Source organism: Megachile rotundata, chromosome 7 (assembly GCF_050947335.1).
Source record: "Megachile rotundata isolate GNS110a chromosome 7, iyMegRotu1, whole genome shotgun sequence".
NCBI classification, from domain to species: Eukaryota; Metazoa; Arthropoda; class Insecta; order Hymenoptera; family Megachilidae; genus Megachile; species Megachile rotundata.
Genome location: NC_134989.1, coordinates 5,305,974 through 5,330,474, shown reverse-complemented (window position 1 = coordinate 5,330,474; position 24,501 = coordinate 5,305,974). Strand labels below are relative to the sequence as shown.

The 24,501-nt window shown below is 31.5% G+C and overlaps 1 protein-coding gene and 1 non-coding gene across 3 annotated transcripts; one reads left to right on the top strand and one right to left on the bottom strand.

Annotated features, from left to right (window-relative positions):
• Window positions 1-15,816: 15,816 nt before the first annotated feature.
• On the bottom strand, window positions 15,817-15,889 carry TRNAV-AAC (transfer RNA valine (anticodon AAC)). Its single transcript has one exon. It is a non-coding gene; the product is annotated as a tRNA-Val (tRNA).
• A 2,870-nt stretch (window positions 15,890-18,759) lies between these two features.
• Window positions 18,760-23,943, top strand: Sap-r (prosaposin). 2 transcript variants are annotated; one of them, XM_012289193.2, is made up of 15 exons: window positions 18,760-19,018; window positions 19,680-19,785; window positions 20,012-20,375; window positions 20,586-20,891; window positions 20,976-21,164; window positions 21,253-21,372; window positions 21,447-21,713; window positions 21,798-21,932; window positions 22,004-22,171; window positions 22,252-22,471; window positions 22,550-22,852; window positions 22,945-23,084; window positions 23,176-23,409; window positions 23,489-23,582; window positions 23,709-23,943. In XM_012289193.2, the coding sequence occupies exons 1-14, from the start codon at window positions 18,982-18,984 to the stop codon at window positions 23,576-23,578; spliced, it is 2,679 nt and encodes an 892-aa protein (XP_012144583.2). In that variant the 5' UTR covers window positions 18,760-18,981; the 3' UTR covers window positions 23,579-23,582; window positions 23,709-23,943. The 2 variants fall into 2 exon arrangements, with proteins under 2 accessions (XP_012144583.2, XP_012144582.2); XM_012289192.2 differs by having other exon boundaries at window positions 18,765-18,859; window positions 18,949-19,018; window positions 23,489-23,943.
• The last annotated feature ends 558 nt before the right edge of the window (window positions 23,944-24,501 follow it).

Sequence of the window (24,501 nt, the reverse complement as noted above, 5' to 3'; positions counted from 1 at the left end):
TCAAGCTTTAAATCGTAATTCAAGGGGTTAATAATCAACTAGCAGCTAAAATCATGAAGTATAATAGAATTTTACTCAAATTTTTAGTTTCTCAAGCTTCGAGTCGTAGCGCAAGGGGTTAATAATTGTCTAGTACCTAAAATTCTGAAACATAATAGATATTTACTCAAATTGTTAATTTCTCAAACTTAATTTCTCCAATTAAACGTAATCTATTAACAATGTTTCTTAGTTTTTATTTCTAATTTTAATTATTAATAATAGAGCAACAACCTTCATTTGATTCTTGCTGAAAAATTGAACGAACGTTCGCAGCCCTAAGTGCTATACCGTTTTATTTCTTTCAGCAGTTACGATGCAACGATTGTTCTCCATTTAATACGCTAGAGTCGCAATCAGCGTGAGTGCAAAGCGTGATAGTACTTTGCTATGCACGCTAGTATAAAACTTGAATGTGTTCTTAAATAAAGTGGCTACGAGCTTGCATTGTGAGCAATTGATTTAATAGGGCGCCGATATTTTGCTATATTTTATCATTAAATAGACAAACGTCGTTATTGTCGTATAATTCTATTCTACAAATTGTTATCACAAATTTTTCTGTCTATATAATATTTTTATATCTTATAATATCTAATATAAATAATATTTAATTACATAAGTTATTTAACATAATTATGAACGAGTGTGAGATAAGTAATATCTTAATTAAGTTAACATTTTGTAAATCCGAAGAAACGTGAAGATTACAAGAATTAAAGATTGTGATGTTTAGAGATCTTAGAAATGTGAAGATTTCTAAATTTAAAAATATGAAATATAAAATCTCCTAAACTTCTAAATTGTTTAATTTTTAAATTTGTAAGTTTAAATACACCTTAACTTAAAAATTTTCCAATTTAGAATCTTCAAAATTTCTCACAATCTAAAATAAAATATTTAGAAATATATTCTAGAATCCAAAATATTCAGATGTAAAAATCTCTACATTTGAATAATTGTCATCCAAAAATCTCTATACATGAAAAGTTGGGAATTTATAAACGGCGATACTGTGTCCGAACATTAATGCGATCTACAGGGCAGTCTCGATTCGGAAAGCGTTAATGCGCGCAATGGCTTACACGGTTCGCACGCGTGAGCGCACGCATATTTCAAGTGTCCCCAACGAAAGTTTGCCAGTGCTCGAGATTAGTTTTATCGTCTTACTTCGAAACGTCGTTTCGTAAAAACTTTCGGAAAATTATGCGACTACGGCCGCGTGTGCCCCGACGCGCAAGCAGCCTTTTTAACTTTCCCTGAAACTTTGTCGAGGCCGAGCTAAATTAATATCTACACGCGTCGCATTCGCAACGATCGCGTCCCCTTAACGCGAGAATAATTCCCACTTTCCTAATTTCCGAATCACCAAATTCCTTCATTTCTAAATTTAAAATCTCCCTGAACATTCGAGCATGCAGGTGCCAATGAACTCAGACACTCGATCCCCTTACTAATACAGATCCATTAATCACGCATTTTTCTTTAATTTTATGTTTCGATGAATGAAGTGGGTTGAAGAATTTCATTACTGCAAATTATATTGTTTGAACAATATGTAATTTTGTAATTATGTAATTTTTGCATCTAATTGTAAGTTTCGAAATGCACTTCATGTATTTACGTTAATAAAATTTGTTTGATGGATGATTTTGTAATTTTGGCAATAAACTGATGCATATCAAATTTATTATTATTAATACACCAATATATTACTATTTCAATTCTATCAATATACCAAGATATTGAAGACACTATTTTAATTGTATCCATGGACTAGTATGGCAAGGCTATTATTTTAATTATATTAGTACACTAGTATATTAAATTTATTATTTAACTTTTATCATTATACTGGCATAACAAGTTTATTATTCAAATTTTATCATTGTACTAATATATCAAAATTGCTTCAATTTTATCAACATATTAGTATAACAAGTTTATAACTTAAATTTTATTAATGTACTGAAATACGAAATTTATTATTTCAATTTTATCAATAAATATTTATTCAAATATATTTATCTACTTAGATACGAAATTTGCAAAATAAATATTATAACCTACATATACTATGAAATAATCTGCTATAATAATTTGTATATATTGTGAAACTCATAAATCACACAATTTATTTATACTTTGCAGTACATAAACATTACATAAACATCAGTAGCCTATTTACCATCAATTTCAATTTAAAAGCGTTCACAGAGCGCCCCGTATTTAAACACGATGTCCGAATATTAACGCGGGTCACCATACGTGTTGGTACAGGCGTTCCTCCGAGTTACTATGCCTTCGCAGCCCCATGCATAGATGCATACGAAGATCATCTCGGTACTACATAATGCATAGTCGCGATTCTCTCCCTTTCCGCGACTGTATCTATCCCGCATATACGGCATCGACTAACGTGTTTCAAATGGAGCCCTTTGTGACCGTGGTGGCGGTCGAGATTGAATATAAACGCGGGAATAAGAAAGCCGTTTTATCACGCTCTCCGGTTCAGCTTTTACTCTAGTGAAATTGAGGGCTTAGGGTCCCCGGGACTTAGAGTATCAGGCGAATTCCTTCTCCAACAGTTTCGTTCGCCGCGAAAATGAAATGACACCGGCCGTTCAAGATGGCCGCGCGGCTGCTCCTCTTTATTCCCGACGCTCGTTTAATTCTCATGGTAATCACTATTCGTGCTTTCGAATTTTCCGTCCCTGCACGCGATCCTCTACCCTCCCTTCCCCCGTGTCCTTCCCAAGCCTGCCCTGCTCTGTGTAGCCCCGTAATTGAGTATTTTCGCTAACCAAACTTTCCAGTTGGTTAATAGAATCGAAGACTTAACCTTGCATCCCTTCGCGGATTATCTTCTCCTTTTAATCGTTCCAGCAATCCTGACTTTTGAACATCTTCTCCTATATAGTTCGCTTATTATGAACGTTCGTATTCATGCATCACGTATGTTAAAAAGTACCGATGTTTATGGACATTCGCATGTATCCATTAGTTTTTTCCAATTCAAAAGAAATGATTTAAAATAGAACCTAAATGAAAACGACAAAAGTGAAGGTTTTAAGTGACAGGAGTAAAAATGCTCGCTATCAAGGCATTTTGTTTAGTATGTATGAGAAAAGGATAAATGCTGCAACAATTATTTGTTTCAAGATAATTATATCTTCTCAAGATAGTTGTATTGGATATTTATTAGAGTTTTTCCCTGAGTCTAAATCATCGTCTTTGAATCCGGTGGACTATGCGAGGTGTTTATTATTTCGTCCAACCCTTTTCGGAAAGGGATCGGATGAGTCGACACACGCACGATATCGTTAAATGCAACTGACGCATGATTCAACGTTCTGTCGTGGAAGAGGATCCGAAACGGAGAGCCCGCACCTGCAGGGCACTTTGAAGTAAGGTAGGTAATCCCTGCTCGCACGACGGCTACTAAGCCTCCATGATTTAGAAGCTCTTGGAGTATTTTAAGAGTCCCCTTTGCTCTGCCGCCCCCGAAAACAGCCGCATACAAATACTCGGACTCACGATAGGAATGCAACACCGAAACCAACGTCGTTTCTGATTTCTTAATCCCCGCCGTTCTGTATCGGGTAGTTCATCGAAATTGTTCGGTACTGCTCGGATGATTGAGTACTCGGAGGACTGCTGCAGTTTGAAGCCGAAGATGTAGTGTGATATTATGAACATTTGTGTGATTGCTACGTCGGATCATTGGAATTATTCTAATTTATTATTACAATGCGGATGTTTGGGCGTTTATTATTACGTTGTGGATATTTGGGTATTTGTAGCATACCAGAGTGTGAAGTGGACTTTATGTGAAGAAATGGAGTATTCGGTTAATTTAAAATATGCAAATTGGGACAGTGTTTTAAATCACTTCGAAAGCGGAGATATTAGCATAAGAAAAATATACATTACTTGTATTATATTAAATTATTAATTAGTAAAATAGATGTTGCAGTAAAAATAGACTCTTGTAGGTACAATGAATGACTGGTGTAATATATGTATACATAGAACGTTTTTAATGTAATAGTGACGTTAGTAAGAGCTGACCATCTTTTTTAATTGTTCCATTATCTGAAATTAATAGACAAATTTTTAAAAATTTGAATATTTAGAAAATTAGAAATCTGAAACTTTGAAAAATAAGAATTGCAGGATTTAAAAGTTTACAGATTTATAAGTTTGAGAATTTTATAACTTGATAATTTGAAACTTTTAAACATTGTTATCAATTAACAAACAAAACTAATAAAGCAATCAGTTAAAAATTGCACTAGCAAGTTTGAAGAAGCAAACTGAAGTATTAATATATTAAAAAGTTGATTTGTATTTCTTGCAATTTATATTATGGTGTATCGTAATAAATATGGCTGCATCTACTGCAACACCCAGCGTGTTCGTATTAATCATCCTGTCTGACCACGTTAGGATCTACTTGCAGCAAACTTTGAAAACGAAACTACACACTTCTATTAGAATTAATTAAATAATTGCAGTTGGGATCAGAATAATGCTAATGTTCCAAATATTATACCCAGAAGTGACCAGAATAATTCCATACATTTCGACTTTAGTAGATTGGACCAGCGGAAGAACGTGGCTCGAAATAGAACTTGGAGAAGCAACGGAAACGTGAGCAGAAACACAAAGACTTCATAGACGGTCTCGGAAAATGAGCCTGTTCGACGAACCATTGTACGAAGTAACTAAAACTTACTATATATACAGTGTATCCAACCTTCCAATAAAAATAACGTTGCTGCTCCTTCGTATGCAATCGGAACATTTCTGTAATACAATCCGAAACAATCGATGAAAATTAATTTTTCGATTTTATTTCCTTTGAGGTAATTTTGCCTTTACTGTAGTTTCATTTATTTTAAATATCGAGGGTGGTAATGAAATTGTAATTTACTGTTATTTAACACTAAATGAAAAGTTATCTTTTACGAGTAAATCGCGTGGGGTGTAATTTCTCATTTGAAAGTCAAACTTTACGAATTTTAGTTTTAAAGTCTCAAATTTTCTAATTTGTAAATTTACAAATTTGTAACGGGTTAATTTATAAATTTCTAATTTTCAAATTTTTAGATTTCAAAATTCTCACATTTTTAAATTCCCGAATTGCTATAATTCTTAAATATTCTGCAAATTTCTAAATTTTACAGTTCTGCAAATTCCTAAATTTCTAAGTTGCATAATTCTTCCAATTTCTAAGTTTTTATATGTTATATAATTTTATGTGCAGATAGAAAAATGTGAAAGAAAAAATATCCCTAACAATTTTCATCTACAACGGAACGTCATCAAAGAGATAGTAAAATCACCTCATACCCCGTGTCAATCTGCCAAGAATTAATTTAATTTCCCGTTGCTACACCAAAAGTATCCGAAGCTAACAATAGATTTCACCTAGTTTCCTAATCCCCGATCAGTAAATAACCGCGCAAGAGAACAAAGAGCAGGGGGATGATCTCCGCGTGCCACACGAGTCGACGGACAATTTTTCTAAACACAAACGGTGGCCGTAACTCAACGTTAAAATCGCGGCTTCATATTTGCCCAGAAAAATGTTTAGCACCTTCTAGTCGGATTGTCGGATTCTCAAACAACATAATCCACGGACTTCTTTCGCGACATTCCGTGGCAGCCACGTCAAAGGAACACATATTGTAGGTGAAAACGAGTAAGGAAGAAGGAGAGAGAATGTGGACATCCAAAGGCAATGGCCTTCTTCAGTAGCGTAGCTCGAGAGCGAGCAACCCTCCTGGGTCACCACCACCTACGAACCTACCCACCGCCTTCCCTTTTCGCTCGTTGAATCTAATTACACCCGCCAAGACCCACCCGCTCGAGAGGGAGACACGTAAAGCTGGTAAGAGGGACTGAAAGAAGAGCCCGTAGGACAACCGGAGCAAAAGGGACGAAGCAAGGCGATGCCGGGGTGAAAGAAGGAGAGACACCGAGAGGAGCAGAGCGTTGCCAAGCGACGGGAGCCATCTTGGAGGGTTGCAGCCACTAATGGCCTAATGAATTTAATGGAGGCTTCCCGGCGTAGAGTAGCAGGAGAATTGAGAACCAGAGCTGGAGAATAAGAGGGACAGAACAAGAAGTAAGAGCCGAAGAACGAAGGAGAGACAAAGACGAAACCGGGAACTCGACATCGTCGTCGTCGTCGACATCGTTGTCGTCCTCTTTGTCCTGTGCGTCTCTAATTCTCCGCTACGGCGACCGGTTCTGACGAACGAAACGAAAAGAGAGGCAAAGATAACGGGACAGAAGGAGAACGAGATAACTGGCTACCTAAGGGTCGGGGTTTGCTGCTAACCGTACCCAACGCTTGGAAGACCGAGGCTGGTCTACCTTACGACTCTTGGATTTTCGCAATTAAGTAAAGGGTGAGTGGATGTCGCTTCCTCGAGAATGAACTTACACTCCTGTCGAGGCAGATCGGTTAAATGTACGATTGTAGTTCGACGTTTTTAGGAATTAATTTGTGACTTGGCGTTTTAGTAACGTCATCTCGGAGATCAACTATTCTCAATTTCTGCTTTTCACAGTTTTTGATTATTCTTCGCGATCCTTGAATACCGATTTCGTTCAAACTTCGCAAAGTTGTGAAAGACGGTAGAAGTAATAATTTTGCAAAACTGTAGCGCGCAATTCTGAAAAGTAAGGGAAAAATTTACATTTGAAGTTCTTGTGCTCGAGTTCAGACTGAAAATGAATGCGTTTGATGATATAATGTAGAACATAATTCAATATACAATACTACATAAATTATTATTCTGTAGAATGTTACAGAACATAATTCTATGTACAATGATCTAGAAATTACAGAATTTAAAAATTACAGAAAGTAATTTAATGTACAATATTACAGAAATCATTGTACAATGTTATAGTATAGAATTGAATGACATAAATCAACTAAAGAAAAGATTATAAACAAGATTTTGTATTAATGCAAAATTAATGCTTCACTATTTATTACTTGATTTTTGTAATTTATAAAAGAAATACATTTTTGGACTTTCAGAAGTAAATTATGAGAAAATAATAATAAATAACATGGATTTAATAGTCCCTCAAGGTTCAATTCATTCAAGGATAAATATATTTGTTTCCTCGAAAATAAAGTTTTGTATATTAAAATTGTACCACTGGTTGAGAACCTCTGAACTAATATCATGAAGTTTTTACATCAATTTAACCTCACATGAAACATCAAGTATCAGTAAAACTGAAATTCTAATTCCTGTTGTTTTATTAAGTAATTCTTATTTTTTATGAAACAATATTTAATATTTTAAAGGTTTTAGTTGCTGCTAGTAGATTAATAACAATTATTATTAATTATAATAGAATTATCTATTGTTAATTAAGCTGTAGAATCTAATAAATTAGCATTAATTATTTTAATCGAACAATTAACAACGACACTACAACAATTATTTCTATTAAAAAATAGAATAATTAAATCTATAAAATATTAATAATCTATCTTTCTTAAGCATCAAAAAATAGATTAAGTTTCCATTATTAATAAAAATCTTTCTAATAAACAATTACTAAACATGAAGCTTTGATTATTTCTTGAAAATATACATGTCACTTCCAATCTTATATTTTACTTTCTAAAAGGTGAAAATATAAAATGGCGGCGGTCGAAATACTGAAATTACCGAAATGTTTGTTCGTAAATAATAACTTTTAAAATAAAGTTTTTAAACAATTGTATTAATTATGGACATGATTACGATTCGAGAAAAAAAATTCCATTAAAAAATTGTTTAATATACAATAAGCCGTCATAGTGAAAATGTACGCATGTAATAAAACATATTGAAGCTCCAACTATTGCAGACACGAATATTTAATTTCAAGCTTCTAATAATGATAGTGTATTAATTTGTTAGTATAATTATTATTAATTATTACTATTAACTGTTAGTATAATAGCGGGATTAGTTTTTAGTATAATAGTATTACTACGTATTTATTAGAATATGGCTACATAGTAGTATGGCTACATGGTTATTAGAATAACAGTATGACCATGTAGTTGATAATATAGTAGTTTGATCATGTAATTGATAGTGTAATAGTATTATCATGAAGTTATTAGAATAATAGTATATTTACAATAGTATAAAAGTATTACCATATAGTTATCAGTATAATAGTATCATTATACTATGTTATCAGTATAATAATTTTACTATGTAGGTGTCAGTATAATAGTATGTCTACAATAGTACTGCATGTAATTGTCGATATAATATTATTACTTTGTAGTTATCAGTATAATAATATTACTACATACACATAATTGTCAATACAATACTATGACAACTTATCAGTATAATAGTATAATTTCCCTCTACCTAGTTATTTGATTCTAAGTATCTAATTAAAGAGGTGTTTTGACAAAAGTCCTCGTAATCTCGCGAAACTTATTAGATAAGCCAGAATTGAAACACGCGCAATTGACCAGCCCTCGAAAGGGTTTACTCGTTGATAACCAACGCATACGGTACATAAGATTATTGTAAAGATACGAAAGGTACAGTGACAGTTGTAACATATTTTACCTACGCGTAGATAATGTAACGAGAAAATCGGTGTTTTTATCTCTTTAATTATCCTGCTCACCTATTTACGCAGCACTCATGCTACTCTTCGTACAACCTAGTTTTAAATAAATATTTAAACGACAGATGATTACATTCCCCTGAATCACCATTTTTAATTTTGAACCTCGCGATTGGTAACCATGCAATGATTACGTTCGAGTATGATTTTATAAAAACGAATAAATACGACGTGATTATGATTTCCAAGCTAGTATTACGAAGAACGGATGAAAGTTCATACGTTTGTTTAGCATAAAGGCGCAACAGTTTCGCTTTAATTTAATTTCTTTGACGTATATTGCCTTTTATTGGCACGGTGGTGTTTGCGCGTGCGTGGATGAACTATAGGCGATCAATTGCGAATTTCAGAAACCCTCCGTAGAGCTTTACCTTAAAAGCCAAAATTGATAAATTATGTGACAAATTTTATTTAGGTAATAAACGACTATTGTATAAAAGATAGGTTTTTGTTTAAGTGATTATAAATTAAGAGCGGTATACGTAATCGAAGTTGCGGATTCAAATTAGTGAAATAAGGGAACAAATATTCGAATATCGATAAAATTGCATTGGTAATTTGAAATGGTAGATCGAAACGTTAAGTTAGAGATATTATTTTTGATATCTTCAATAGCATTATGTTATCGAGTGTCCAATTAAATATGGATGTTTCTACTGTTAAATTGATGTATTCTACTTATTACAGTAATAGGGATAATTGCAAGAGAATATGTAGTATGACATACTGTAATGTGGATTAATATTAATACGTTGATTGTTATGATAAAATCTGAAGTATGTGGTATGTTATATATAATCAAAATATGTATTTATGTAATTAGTTTATTCAATGTTTTAATTTGTTTTGTATATCCCTTTTAGTATTGTACCAGATTTTTAAAATAAAGGTTGTTTGTCTTGTATCGTTAGTTATTTTATTTTTGTAATTAAAAACTGATGAATTTCCATGAATTTCTAATTTATCAAGAGTTTAGATTTCTAGATTTCTAGATTTCCAGATTTCCAGATTTCTAGATTTCCAGATTTCCAGATTTCTAGATTTCTAGATTTCTAGATTTCTAGATTTCTAGATTTCGACATTTCTAGATTACCAAATTTCTAAATTTCTAAATTTCTAAATTTCTAAATTTCTAAATTTCTAAATTTCTAAATTTCTAAATTTCTAAATTTCTAAATTTCTAAATTTCTAAATTTCTAAATCTCTAAATTTCTAAATCTCTAAATTTATAAATCTCTGAATTTCTAAATCTCTGAATTTCTAAATCTCTGAATTTCTAAATCTCTGAATTTCTAAATCTCTGAATTTCTAAATCTCTGAATTTCTAAATCTCTAAATTTCTAAATCTCTAAATTTCTAAATCTCTAAATTTCTAAATCTCTAAATTTCTAAATCTCTAAATTTCTAAATCTCTAAATTTCTAAATTTCTAAATTTCTAAATTTCTAAATTTCTAAATTTCTAAATTTCTACATTTGCCATTTCAAAACGTTCAAACTTCCAAATAGTTCTAAAATTGCTCAAAATATTAAAAATAATCTAGTGATAAATAAATAGAACATCAAAAATCGAAATATTTAAATGAGAATATTTAAATTCGTGTTATCAATCACCAACAATCATGCACTACAATGAAAAGTGCAACCCTCCAGACGAAAATGCAAAAGTCCCTATTTCTCAAAGGAAACATTAATCACTACTTCTAATAGTAATAAGCACTTGTACTTAAAATCCAATAACCATTTATTGCATAAATATAAATAAAAAATCTGAGCAACAGTCAAGTTAAGTACAAATAAATCATCTCATGCAAACAGTCAAACAAAGTACATATAACTCATTTCATCAGTACAATTAAATCAAATACAAATAAATCACTTTAACAACAATCAAACCATGTACAAATAAATCACTTTATTAACAATGAAATTAAGTCAAATAAGTCATTATATTAACAATCAAATCAAGTACAAAAGTCCTTGATTCTAACAACGATCAAAATACAAATAAATCGATTTATCAGCAATCGGACAACGATATCTGAAGATGGAGCCTCTCGTTTGATCCAGTCACACCGTGAAAGACGAGCGTACCGGAAGAAGTACGTAAAGAATGACAAGTCCCATCTCTTTCCCGACACGGAGAGAGTCACGGGTAAAGATGGGTCGAAAGTGGGAGGCATTGCATCCGGAAAATAAAGGAAAGTAGCGGTGGTAATCCAGAGCGCAGGCCAGGGTCTTACCGAGGCTTCTCCGGATGTTTATTGAGTCGGTTCGCGCACGCGCTACATGCAACACTATCATCTCATCTCATCTGGTCTCGTCTCATCGCCCGTGTACCTTGGACCATCTCTTTCTCCTTTTCCTTCCGATTTTTCTCGATTTTCCTTCGCCCTTCTCTTCTTTTCCTTTCTTCTCTTTTTATAACGTTTCCGTCTCTTCGTTCCTTCGACTCCATTTTTATAACCTTCGCCTCTTCGTTTGTTCTTAGGACTCTATTTTTACCTCCTTTTATCAACCTTCCTTTCTATCACCTCTGCTACCCTCAGCGTTTCTTTTACACCCTTATCCCGCTCTCTGTGTCTATTCCTGTCTCTTTCGCAGGTTAATAGCCTAACCTTTTGCAAGCTGACGACAAAGAGCGCAGAATCGAAAGTGCCATTTTTATGTGGCGTCCTTGTGCCTCGAATTGTAAATAACCGAGGACGTGATCGAATTGGTAACTGGTTGGATCTTCAGAGAATGTTAGTTAACAGATTAACCATTTGTGCTCAAGGTGACTCACATTCACCATTCGGTTCAACAAAATAAATTGAGATAAATATTATTTAACTGATATTATATCGACATATAATATCAAGCATGGGACGTATAGTGAACCAGACAACAACGACAACAGATCAGTTAACATTAGAAAAGTAATAATATCAAAAGAGTCCATGAAATGTTTCAATTAGAAACTTTTGGAATTATTACCCGTCAACAACAAAAATATCCTCGAGTGCAGAAGGTTAAAACCTTGTGAATTTTCACATCAAAATTAACTATATCTTGAGTCACATTGAAATGTAACATTGTCATATTTCGAACTAGCTCTTCGGCGAATTTATTTGAGGGAATATATTTTGTCACATTAAATTGAATTTGAAAATTCGGGACAGTTTGCTGTTCCGATAGAACATCCCCAACGGGAACTTCTTCCCTCGAGTTTCCACGCAATCGTGCGATAAATTCACGAGCGTCCCTAAATTATCGTAGCCAGGCCAAGGACTTCCCTCGTTACAGAATAAGAGTCCAGGTGAAAATGTTTGAATGTAAGAGGAGGTTCGCGATGATGAGTGGTGCAGGAGTAAACGGAGAATAATAGGTAAGCAGGAATGCGAAGTAGGGTGATTCCGTTGGGGTCTCTAAGCGGTAGGATTAAGTGCTACGTAAATTCTTACGGAGACCGGCTCTTTCTCTCTGTTTCACTTCAGCGTATCGCTAACGAAGAAAAAGCGAAAGTTCTTTTTCAGGATCTAAAGGAGGCTTGTAACGTTTCCAAGAGATAGTGTCCATAGATACGTTCGTTTACCAACAAACTATCCTGATTCAAGTGTTCACAATTGGGACATTTTTTGAATGTTTGCACTCGACATTTATTTGCACGGACACATATGTGTATATTTCAAATTGGACAACTAGTGACTATATGTGTGGTCATACTCTTTTTATTATGTATTACTAATGATCTTGCGATCATTTTTTATTTAATTGTGATATGTGTAAAATAAATAAAATATAAACGCATTTGAAAAATCCGGAAGAGTTAAAAATAGAAGATTCGCAGTACATAAAACAAGATATTAAATGTACTTATATTTTTTGTTTCCTTAATTAAAACAGTATCGCTAGCATAAAGTATTTTGTAGCTTTATATTCCGAAATTTATAAACAAATTGTAACAAATTATTTGATTGTATATAAATTTTAAGCTGATGTTTTAAAAATGTGAGATTAAACTAACATAACACAAAGTATAAAGTTCATTTATTCATTATTTAAATTCAATTTAAAGTCATATTGCTTTTCCATTTACGTGAATTATTATGCATAGATAGAATTTAATTTAAGTCAATAACGAACTTTACTTGCTTCACCATTAAAGATTTATAAATATCAATTACGATATATTCACAAATTTCAATTTTATAAAGTTCATCTCGAACTGAATCGCCTCGCCATCTTTTAGCGACTAACGACAAATATTTACATATTTTGAATTTAAAGTACCAACAGCAATTAATGAATAGTTACTATATCTGCAAAAACGTGGAATAATTTTAAAAATTTCAAATGTGTTGTCTTTGAAGTGAGTTTTATTTTTACGTCATAAAAGATGCGATAAGAAAAACCTTCATAAAAATAAAGACAAAATTTTAAAAAACCGTCATGCTGTCGATCAAATTTTGCAAATAAGCTCTGATTTGCAAAAGAAGATATCTTTGAGAATGGTTTTTGGTGACTCAAAAAAAGAATTGTTATCATTCTTATGTCATTCCCTATATCATCGACGCGATACAGTATAGTGTACAAATAGTTCTGAACATATAATCCGCATCTTCGGACCCACAAAGTACATTGCAAACAGCATAAAATCAATATTAATAAATGTATAATAAATATATAGCATATTAATCAATAAAATGGATATTAATTAAATTTTTGCAAAAATGGAACAAGTGGCGCCATCTATCCGACAAACCGATTGAACTACACACTTTTGAAACTGTAGTTTAATTAGTTCTCATCTTCTCCCACTAGATGGCGGTGCATAAGACAAAATTGTGGGGACTGAGGTTCGTGAAGGAGAGCCCGGTGTAGGAAATGACGCACGACGACTTTTCTTGCTATTTGCAAGTATTGCACTTTTTATTATTTCGCGCACGTGTAGACTCTTTCGATTTCGTACAAGAAGTGGAAGAACGACGTTCTTCTTTTTCGCGCCGCGTTCCTTATAAACTAGTCTTACCAACTACTATATACAACTTAACCTAAGAAATAAAAAGTAACTAAAAATAGGAACTGTCCAGAGGGCACATGTGTCGCTGTCGGTACAGTCACCACAAAATTGTGGTGATCATCAGAGTCATCGTCGATCAAGAGGAACTCTATTTTCAAGCCGTCGATAAAGAAGATTTTTATTTGTATTTGACATTAAATTTTATTTATGTTCAATTGTATTGTTAAAAGAAAAACGTTCGTTATTCATTCCATAATCAAATCGAAATTCAGCAACACGCATTTCAAAATCAATATCAATAAATCAGTCATTTTTGGAAGTTATAATTTATTGACTAATTTTAAATATAGAAAACACTCTCTATAAAATCCAGTAGGCTAATTCGGATTTACATAAGAATGTTTAAAAATTGATAATAGTTTAGTAAAGTAAGCACAATTCGAAATTGATTGACCTTTCACTCCAATGCAGTTCGATTCATATTAGAGTCGATTAAACTAATAAAATTAATTATATTGAATTGAATCCAAAATGACACGCGTGGCGCCATCTGGCGGCAGTGTGTAAGAACTAATGAAACAACAGTTTCAAAAACCTGTAGTTCACCCTATTCGCCGAAGAGATGGCGCCACCTGGTTCGTTTTGTGTGAAAATTCAGTTAATATTGATTTTAATGGCTTAATTTACTATAATATGCATCAAATTACCTCAGAATCCAAGATTAATTAACTTCGGAATATTTTAACTTTATATACTTTAATCAAACTATTAGCAATTTGGGCTTTTCTTTGGAAAATCATCATACTCTAAATCACATCAAACTTTACAAATAAACTCCTTTTAAGGAAAAGAATGGTCTATGAAAACAGTTTTTGATGACTCGAGTAAAAATTGTTTACCATTTTGATATCATTCTTTCTGAAATTGATGTCGCGTGTAATAAATGTATTTGCATGTATATGCATATGTACATATATGTACATAAAATTCATGTAGTTTATTGAATACTGTTACTGCGTGTGCTATCTATATGAAAATACTGCCTGAGAATATATGATGCAGTTTTTGATTGAGGAAGCAATAAATACTGTTGATGTATAATCAAAATACTGTTTACAATGTATTCCGTAGATGCGGATTATGTGTTCAGAACAGTTCGCATACTATACTGTGTCTCGTCGGTAATGCAGAGAATAACACTGAAAAGTTTTTATAGATGTGTCCTTTAAAAAAGAGGAATTTATTTGCAAAATTTATTTAGAATCAGAACATGACGATATTTCGAACTTTTCCCATTTTTTTCTTTTTTATTTACAATTCGCGAGTCCTTTTGAGACACTTTCTAAACATTGTACCATTAGCGTTATCTAGTAACGAACGGCAGTGTCAATAAAGTATAAATATTGACTAAAGATATAACAGTTCCCGATACAAAAGTAAACTGCCGTTAAGATATTTCTGTATATTACACAAAATACTTTCAGTAGCACTAGTTAGATGGCAATAACGTTTGACATTCTGGCGGTCTTTTTAAAACTGACACATTTCCCAATCATTTTAATTGATCGAACGTTATTGATATTACATATACAACAAAAATATTCGCTTATCTATTGTACGAATAGAAAAAGGTGTTCCACATAACTAATATGATAAGCAGTTAATTAAAGCTGTAACGAGCTAGACAGATTAGAATGTATCAAAGCTGAACTTTTTTTAAAGATAAACTATTGCATAATATCATTACGCAAGAAGTAAAAACAGATACATATTAATTAAAAAAGACTTCTTCCCACATAATACAATAACAATTTCCAATCAACAGTATACAAGTCTTGCAAAGATTTAACTATTTTTAGAAAATCAGTTGCATAATATAGTCATGATATTTAATACATCAATTATATTTGTCTCAGTAACTACTGTTACTTAACAATTGCTTTGTATTGTCATACAATCTGCAAATGTTTTTACAAGTATTTATTTAGTAACTTTGCAGTTGAGTGATATTAACAGTTTGTAGTAAAAATATTAAAATAATGTACACAGTATATTTTATTTTGTGATAAAAAAGTAAATATGTATTGAAAAATCAAAAAATTGTTTCTGCCCGGGATCGAACCGGGGACCTTCCGCGTGTTAGGCGGATGTGATAACCACTACACCACAGAAACTGTGGTACAGCGACGATTTTTGACTATTCTTACCTATTTATTAATTACTTTCTAATAAAAAACTTTATATGAAACTTAACAACAGAATATCGTTATTTATTTAATCAATTAATTAAAGACACTATAAATATTCAACCATAAAGCTGAAATTTAAATTCTCTCTACTCAAAGCGTTTGATACATAGGATTTCTTTCAATCTTATTCAAAACTAAGTTTACTCATTCAGTTTTTACGTTTTACTGGAAAAATCTGGAAGAAACTACGAAACTCTTCTACCATCGCTTCGTTTTTATCAAGAAGATTATGCTCAAAGTATGAAAAAATAATGGTATATAGATACACGAATTGTGTAACGGTTAAAAATGTTTTAACTGACGTTAAAAAACTTTATTAACTTAATTAAATTATTAATTAATAATTAATTATTAATTTTTGGCTAAATTTATATATTATATTGGTCAGTAATTTTTAACGTGGAAAAAAAGATAAAAATTGAAATAACGGTAAACTATTAGAATGTTTAAAAAATATATCAGGGAATATAAAATAGCATTTCAGGAGCATACTTCCGTCCAAAACTTCCGTCTGAGATTTGAAACCAAACTAATTTAAGACTGATAACAATGGCAGTATTTACTAATACTTGGCCATGCGTTCATATGACAATTCTGAGTAACATGTGATAACGAATGTACGGCTCATCTCTGAGTGCGATTCATGTCATACTCTGAATTTGAAAATGTTGAACATTCAATACGCGATATACAGATACTCACCTTAAAAACATTGTGATGTTTAATAATAAACTCTCACGCGATATTATTATATCAGTATATATATATATTTTATTTTCCAAGCGAATGGTTACCAAGACAGTGAAGCTTGAAACGATAATCTAAATGTAATAATTTTATGTTATAATGTAATTAATTTCTTCTCTCTTTCTTCTCCTTTTAAACGGAAATTTACGAAATAACGTTAAGAATAAATTTGGGAGGGTTTCAAATTAATTCTGATTAAATTAGATAAATTGAAATTTGTTAATTAAATGTTTCTTATCAATCAGAACGCAGATAAACGCATTGGAAACTACAAGATAATATATGTGCATATTAAAATTAAATTGAACTACAAACATTTTGTACATATATTAAAAAAATACTTTGTGATATAACAACAAAAATTCTCACGTGTCACGAACAAAAATATTTTTAAAATTCGACATCTAAGGATCGAAAATTTATTTATATCTTTATTGACGCAAAACATTGGAACAAATCAAATTCGAAACACACATTAAAAACATACTAACCTATTTCTAAAAAGTAGAGACGCAAGAAAACTTAAAATTGAAAAATAATTCTTTTGAGTTTTATATTATGTACAAATTATAAATTAAAAGTTTTGTGTTATAAATTAAAAGTTTGTAAAATGAAAAGTAATTGTATTATATAAAATCTTTTATTTTATGTTCAGATGTCCCGAATGGAAGTTGTCAGTATTAATATTATGTTTTATTCCTTTCAGGATATTAAATTATGTTTGCGGTACAATCTGTGATATTAAAGGAATGCATGAAAGTTATTTCTATGCTCAGTTATGTAAAACAATAAGAAGTATAAGATCGTGATTTCGTCTGTTAGTATTCATATTTCGCTACAAAGGAATACACGAGAGCAATCGATCAAATGTCGTTACTTTATCAGTAATTCGTTTATCTGTGGTCGACACATTAGTACCGTACATAATTGCGCACCGATACCAATTTTATATGTATTATGTATAATAACGATACGGTCATTGTTATTCTCGTTCTTTTTCCACCACACTGTGATAAATTTCATCTGCTCAACAGCAACGTGAATCGTGATTAGAAAAAATAAAGTCGTGACACCATGAATAATCAAAGTTTGTATTAACTGCAAATCTTTCACGAGTTACACCGATAGATGACACCACAATTACAATCTGACACGGCTAAAGTCAGTTCTACATTAATTAAAAAATAAAATCATGTCTAATTTCTTTCAGGAAAAGTTATGAATAATTTAATTTCTACTTCGACGAAATTTTATATAGTGATGTCTCACAATTTAAGAATGTATCAACGCGAATTATCATTTTCCTTGTACGGTAAATCAGTGGTTCACAGTCTTTTTTCGATTTACGACGTTTTCAGTACGTCACTCAGTAGAACGCAGACTGTCATCTGTTAATATGGAGATATAACGCAGGACCTTTGTAGTCCTGTGTACGTAAAATTTATCTGACATCAGCTTCACAATATGACCAATTTTTGACAAATAACAAAGTCCCAAAATACTACAGTCAAAATTTGAAGATCCCAAAGCTCAAATTTCAAAATGCCAAACTCTCAAAATTCGAAACATCCAAATTCTCAAAATCCAAAAATTCCAATTTTCTAAAACTCAATAATTCCGAAGTCTCTATTTTCAAGTCCTAAAATCCCTTCCTAAAATTTCAAAAACACAGTCTCAAAATTCAAACGTACAGATTTGAAGTCTCGAAATTTTGAAGTTACAAAGTACGAAATTTCAAAGTTACAAAATCCCCAAAACCCCTTGTCTACAAACTCGACAAAATTTATAAAATCTCCAAATTGCCGAAAGTCCTAAAGTCACAGTTTCAAAATTCTAAAATCTGAAAGGTGTATTTTAGTTGAGCTGAAAGTGTCACTTCGGTGAACTTGAAGCACTCTAATAAACTAGAAACGATTCATAATTTGAGAACCGCTGCCATAAGCGAAGGAGAGGCACATATCACGTGAGAATCTTGCAACGTTGTCATTGGCTGTTGGATATAGCAAAATGCGAAGGAAAGAGAAGGAATGAGTCAAAGAATGCGTATAAACGCTAATAACACTCACTTGACAGTAGCGCCTTGTGGAAAGCCGTTGAACGATTTGTCGATATTCTGTTTCATTACGCTTTCGGGAACCTGTTAAAAGGGTGATTGCACGTCATCGTTAAACAGTTTTGTGGATAGAAAAGTAACAAAGAATTCGCGTAATTGATATTTCACATTTTTGTTGGTATAGATTCCAACGAAATTAGAAAGTGAAACAGCAAAAATGAAGATTTACATCGCGCTCTGCGCGATTCTTGCTGGTGCGTACCTGGGTTATTATGTATTTAATTGCCCTGTTTCTTTGTTCATACACGACATTGCTTTTTTATATATACAATATGTTATCCGTTTTTCTGCGTTCCAAGTGCGGTTATCCGTATCTTACGTAGAGTGACTTTTGCGCTACCATTTCTGAAGTCGTATTAAAAGATACGCAGTATTGTTATTGGGTCTCGACACCGAAATGTTATAGATATTGCTTTGTTTAAAGAATAAGTCATCGCTACAGATATATAATTTCATAAAATGGCAAAAGATTTTCTATATTGCTGCATCTAATTATCATGTTGTCTTTAGTCACAAAAGATAGGAATTGCTTATTCAGATGAATGAGATGAGTCAGTAGTCAACAATTACCATGGAATAGTTTGCTATGAACAGGATATACGTATGCTTGTATGCACAATCCTGTTAGCTATTTTTTTTTTTTCAAATGAAATTATTTAATTATTTAAATTATTTATACAATCAATTTATTCATTATTTATAAATATAATTTAAAAGTCAAGCTTTATTGACATTTGTATTTAATAAATTTGTTGATGTGTAATGTTATGTGGTATCAGCTATATTATTATAGATTATTATAGTATTGCATAATGTATAAATATATAATAAATGCTAATAACGTGTTTATTGCAGTATGTACAGCAAGAGTAGTAATTAATGCTTATGATCCATCTGATCTTCACCTTTTGGGGGCTGAAGAATGTACATGGGGACCTTCGTATTGGTGTGAAAACATTAAGTAAGTTTTTAAATATATAAAATATAATGTGGAATAAATTATCATTTTTTGTCAGTCTAATTATATTTTATTGTTGAAATGTTACTGTTGCTTTGTATGGAATTCAAAATTCTATAATTTATATGTATGAATGTATAAGTTAAAATTACTGTTTTATCATTTATGTATTAACATTATATTAAACGCAACGAAAACGGCTAACGCATTTTATTCTGTATAAATACAGAACAGCTGCAGGATGTAATGCAACAAAACACTGTATTAAAACAACATGGAAAGATATGGAAGTGCCAGAAGATAATGACAGTGTTTGTACCATTTGCAAAGATATGGTTCAACAAGCTCGTGATCAGCTAGAAAGCAATCAAACACAGGAAGATTTAAAAGCAGTTTTTGAAGGAAGCTGTAAATTGATACATATAAAACCAATTGTACACGAATGTATAACAATTGTAGATCAATATATTCCCGATCTTGTTGAAACATTAGCATCGCAAATGAATCCATCTGTTGTTTGTTCTGTTTCTGGACTTTGTAATTCTGCTCACATAGATCAACTTCTATCAGAGCATGAACAATCTAAATCAAAGGTAATTATAGCATAAAATTATTAATTTAATGATGAAATATTTTTGTTTTATCCAAATAATAAGATAATTACTTGCTTAATCTTTATTGCAATGAATGAGCAACACTTCAGTAATTTATTAATCTCAATAATTAGAGTGTTAAATTGTAAATTTATGTATTAAACTATGTCATAGTGATTATTACATTTTATATAACATATTACATTTTAGATTGACAAAGTAAAGGCTCGTTCTTTGGAAAAAGATGAATTAGAACCTGATGAATGTTCAAAATGTTACACAGTTGCAACGCATATGGAACAAAAAATACATCAGACTCCTCGTGATAAAATGCTAAAACACATGTTTCATTTATGTGGAGAACTTAGTACATTTTCGGATGCCTGTTCAGCAACCGTTTTAACATATTTTAATACAATATATAATCATTTGCAAGAAAATTTCAATGCTCCAAATATATGCCACTTATCTGGCCAGTGCAGTGATAAATTCCACAAACATGAAGATATAAATAAGGTAAATACATTTAAATCATGTGAATTTATAACACAATAACATTTAAGATATTGTACTAGTTCAATTATACTGCTTATATTGTAGACGTTAAATGTAGAGATTAGACCATTATCTAGTGTGGGTATGGTTGATGTGAGCGATGATCTCCCATGTAAATTATGTGAGCAACTTGTAGGGCATTTAAGAGATCTTTTAGTAGCTAATACTACAGAAGCAGAATTTCAAGTAGTCTTGGAAGGATTATGCAAACAAACAAAATCATTCTCAAGCGAAGTAAGAATTTGAATATTTGTTTACATACTTATGTACATATTATTTTATTTATAAACTAATTTATTATTGATGTAATGTTCTATTTAAGTGTACTGCAATAGTTGATGAATATTATCCACAAATCTATGAATATCTCACAAAAGAATTAGATAGTAACTTTATTTGCCAAATGAGTGGAATATGCCCTGGTCCTGATAAATCAGTGGAGGTTAGTATCTTTCTTTTACCAGTATTATGTATATATATACATTAAGTAATTATTATAAATTTCACATTGTATAGGATGCACCAATTTGGCCTTTAGTACCTAAATCTGCAGCCAAAATAGGCGTACGTATTTTCCAAAGTGAAAACAAAGATTTGGAAACTGACAAACAAAGTGCAGAATTGAGTAAATCCGAAGTGGAATCGATGCAATTGCCCATTGAAAGATTAATACCTTTCCCTCTATCAGAAGTTTCGTTAGACGTTACTGGAACAGAAAAATGTGCTCTATGCGAGTATATTTTACATTATATACAGGATAAAATGACAAATCCTGTTACAGAAGTAAGAGATGCAAAAACAAATTTATTTTACATATTTAAGTGACGTATAATACAATTGTATTAAATGAACTATAATTTTGTATAGGATAAAGTAAAAGATACATTGAAAAAAGTATGTAAGAGATTGCCAGAGTCTATAAAAGATCAATGTACGGAATTCGTAGATACCTATGGAGACGCCGTAGTGGCCATATTAGTTCAAGAAATTGATCCGTCACAAGTTAGTATTTATAACTTATTTTATGTCATTTATTGAAGTATACATAAGAAGTTTTAATATAATGATTTCAGGTGTGTCCAATGCTGCGATTATGTCCATCTGAAAAATTAATAAAGTTTTGGAACAATATTCCAAAAAAATTTACACTCGAAGAAGAAGTACAGAATAAACCGAATTGTCCACTATGCTTGCTTGCTGTCTCACAAATTTATAACGTTATAAAAAATAATAAGACTGAGGTTATAATATACTTAATTTACATCTTTTTTAAATGTTTATTGGTCTGTATAATATTAAAACTGTGTGTGTTTCATTACAGGCAAACATTCAAACCGAGTTGAATAAATTATGTTCGCATTTACCAAACAGTTTGTCTCAGGAATGTGAAAGCTTTGTGCAAGGATACAGTAAAGAACTTATAGAATTGTTACTTGCTGACCTAACACCTCAAGAAATATGTGTATACTTTAAATTATGCGATCCATCCAAAAATCATGATCCAAGCAGTGAATTCGTTACTGACAAAGATGGTGAAATTAGTATGTATTGATTCGTATTGTGTTTGTTAAACATAATAAAGATGTATAGAATTCATTTGGTATTTAAATTTGTTTCAGTGACTAATGAAATACCAGACACGTCGGTAGCTCCTGTAGCCGATAAAAGTACATTTTGCGTGGTTTGTGAGTTTGCCATGCATTACGTTGACAAAGCACTTGGCAATGAGAAGGAGAAGAGTAAGGTTGAAAAGGCAGTGCATACTGTTTGCAATCATCTTCCAAAAACTATTTCCCGAGAATGTAACCAGTTTGTTGTCAAATATGGTGATGCTGTAATTGATATTATTACAAAAGATGTTAGCCCTAAACAAGTTTGTACCATGATGGGACTTTGTTCAGTATTTGAAAAGAGAGTGAAAGGTACGCCGACATATATTCAAAGTTTTTATTTTTATATGAAATGTACATTCGAAGTAAAAACACTATATTGTTATTTTCTCCCATGTTTATAGCATATGTAACTGAATGTGCTGTATGCAAATCAATCATATCTGTGATAGACGAACTCATGGATGATTCTAAATATGATAACAATATTGAGCAAGCAGTATCGAAAGCTTGTAAATATGTACCAGCAAATAAACAACACAAGGTAACTTTTATTGATATCTAACTATTCACTATTTTTGTATAGTTGTATCTTTACGAACATAAATATAAAATTAATTTTTAATTTTTTACAGTGTGTTTCATTAATGGATATCTACGAACGAAGCATCGTAAATCTTCTCACGCGCAATGAAACTATGCATACAGTATGCAACAAAATAGCTCTTTGTGCACCTAATGATTTTACAGCAGCAGTGTCTTTGGAAACTTCTCGAATTAAACGATCGTATGAAAAAAATCGTATAAAGCACTGCACATGGGGACCAGTTTACTGGTGTTCCACCAACGAAACAGCTCGCGAATGTAAAGTAAGTAAATACAATTTAAATTCAATGCACGTAAATAATTGCAATTTGAATATGTATGTATTTGTTCTTTTTTTTTAAGGCTGTCGAACATTGCAAAGAAAACGTGTGGAAAGCTGATTTTGCTCCTCCAAAACAAATCACTTTGAGCGAGGCAGAACCCAATATTTAACTTTGTAATAAAAAAATAAATTGAACTATTTCTTAATACAATATTCTTACGATCTTTAAAATGCTTAATCTTATGAATTTCATATTTCTTTATGATATTATATGAATGATTGTTAGAAATTCATTTTTAGGGTAACCTAGCGCACTACACTTCTGAGGTATAAAAATGTGATAGCACTGTTGAAAATTTGTAAAATGTATAATCGAAAATTATTGTGTGTAACCTAGAAAGTACAGGTGTAAGTAAGAGATAAGCTTTTTACAATATTCATAGATCTATTGCCGTCACATTAAGTTCATATTTTGTAATAATTACTGTAATTATGAAACTTAAAACATTAAAATACATTACAACATATAACTACATATTCATATGTATATATATATATATTTCTTAGTGGTTATTAATATACTTCTCATTAAGAATGTGTTGCATTAATGTTAACTGTGATAATAAATGAAAAGTTGTATTGAAATTGCTTTATTTTGTTTATATCGTTATCTGAAGACTTAGAACCATGCTATATGAATATCTATTTACATCTAAGGTTTTATTGCTAAGGAAAGGTAAATCTGACTTCCTTTGAGTAAATGGTAATCAAGAGGAACACTTCAATACTATCTACAGTGATATCAGCATAATAGTACACATTTAAAAAGAAACATATATATTACATAAATTTGTTATAATTTGCAATATAAATTATATAAAATATTTATTGCATAAATATTACAAGTTTTGAAAGTACATACCTTTAAAGTTGCCTATTGCGCACTTTATGTTTCTAGTAACTGTTTTGAAAAGTCAGTTAAAATTTTATTCTAACTAAAGTTTACATTGAAATTTACATTTATAACGGAAATATCGCGGTGATTTATAATGTACACAATATATAAAAGATAATAGCTTATCTCAAGTAATCT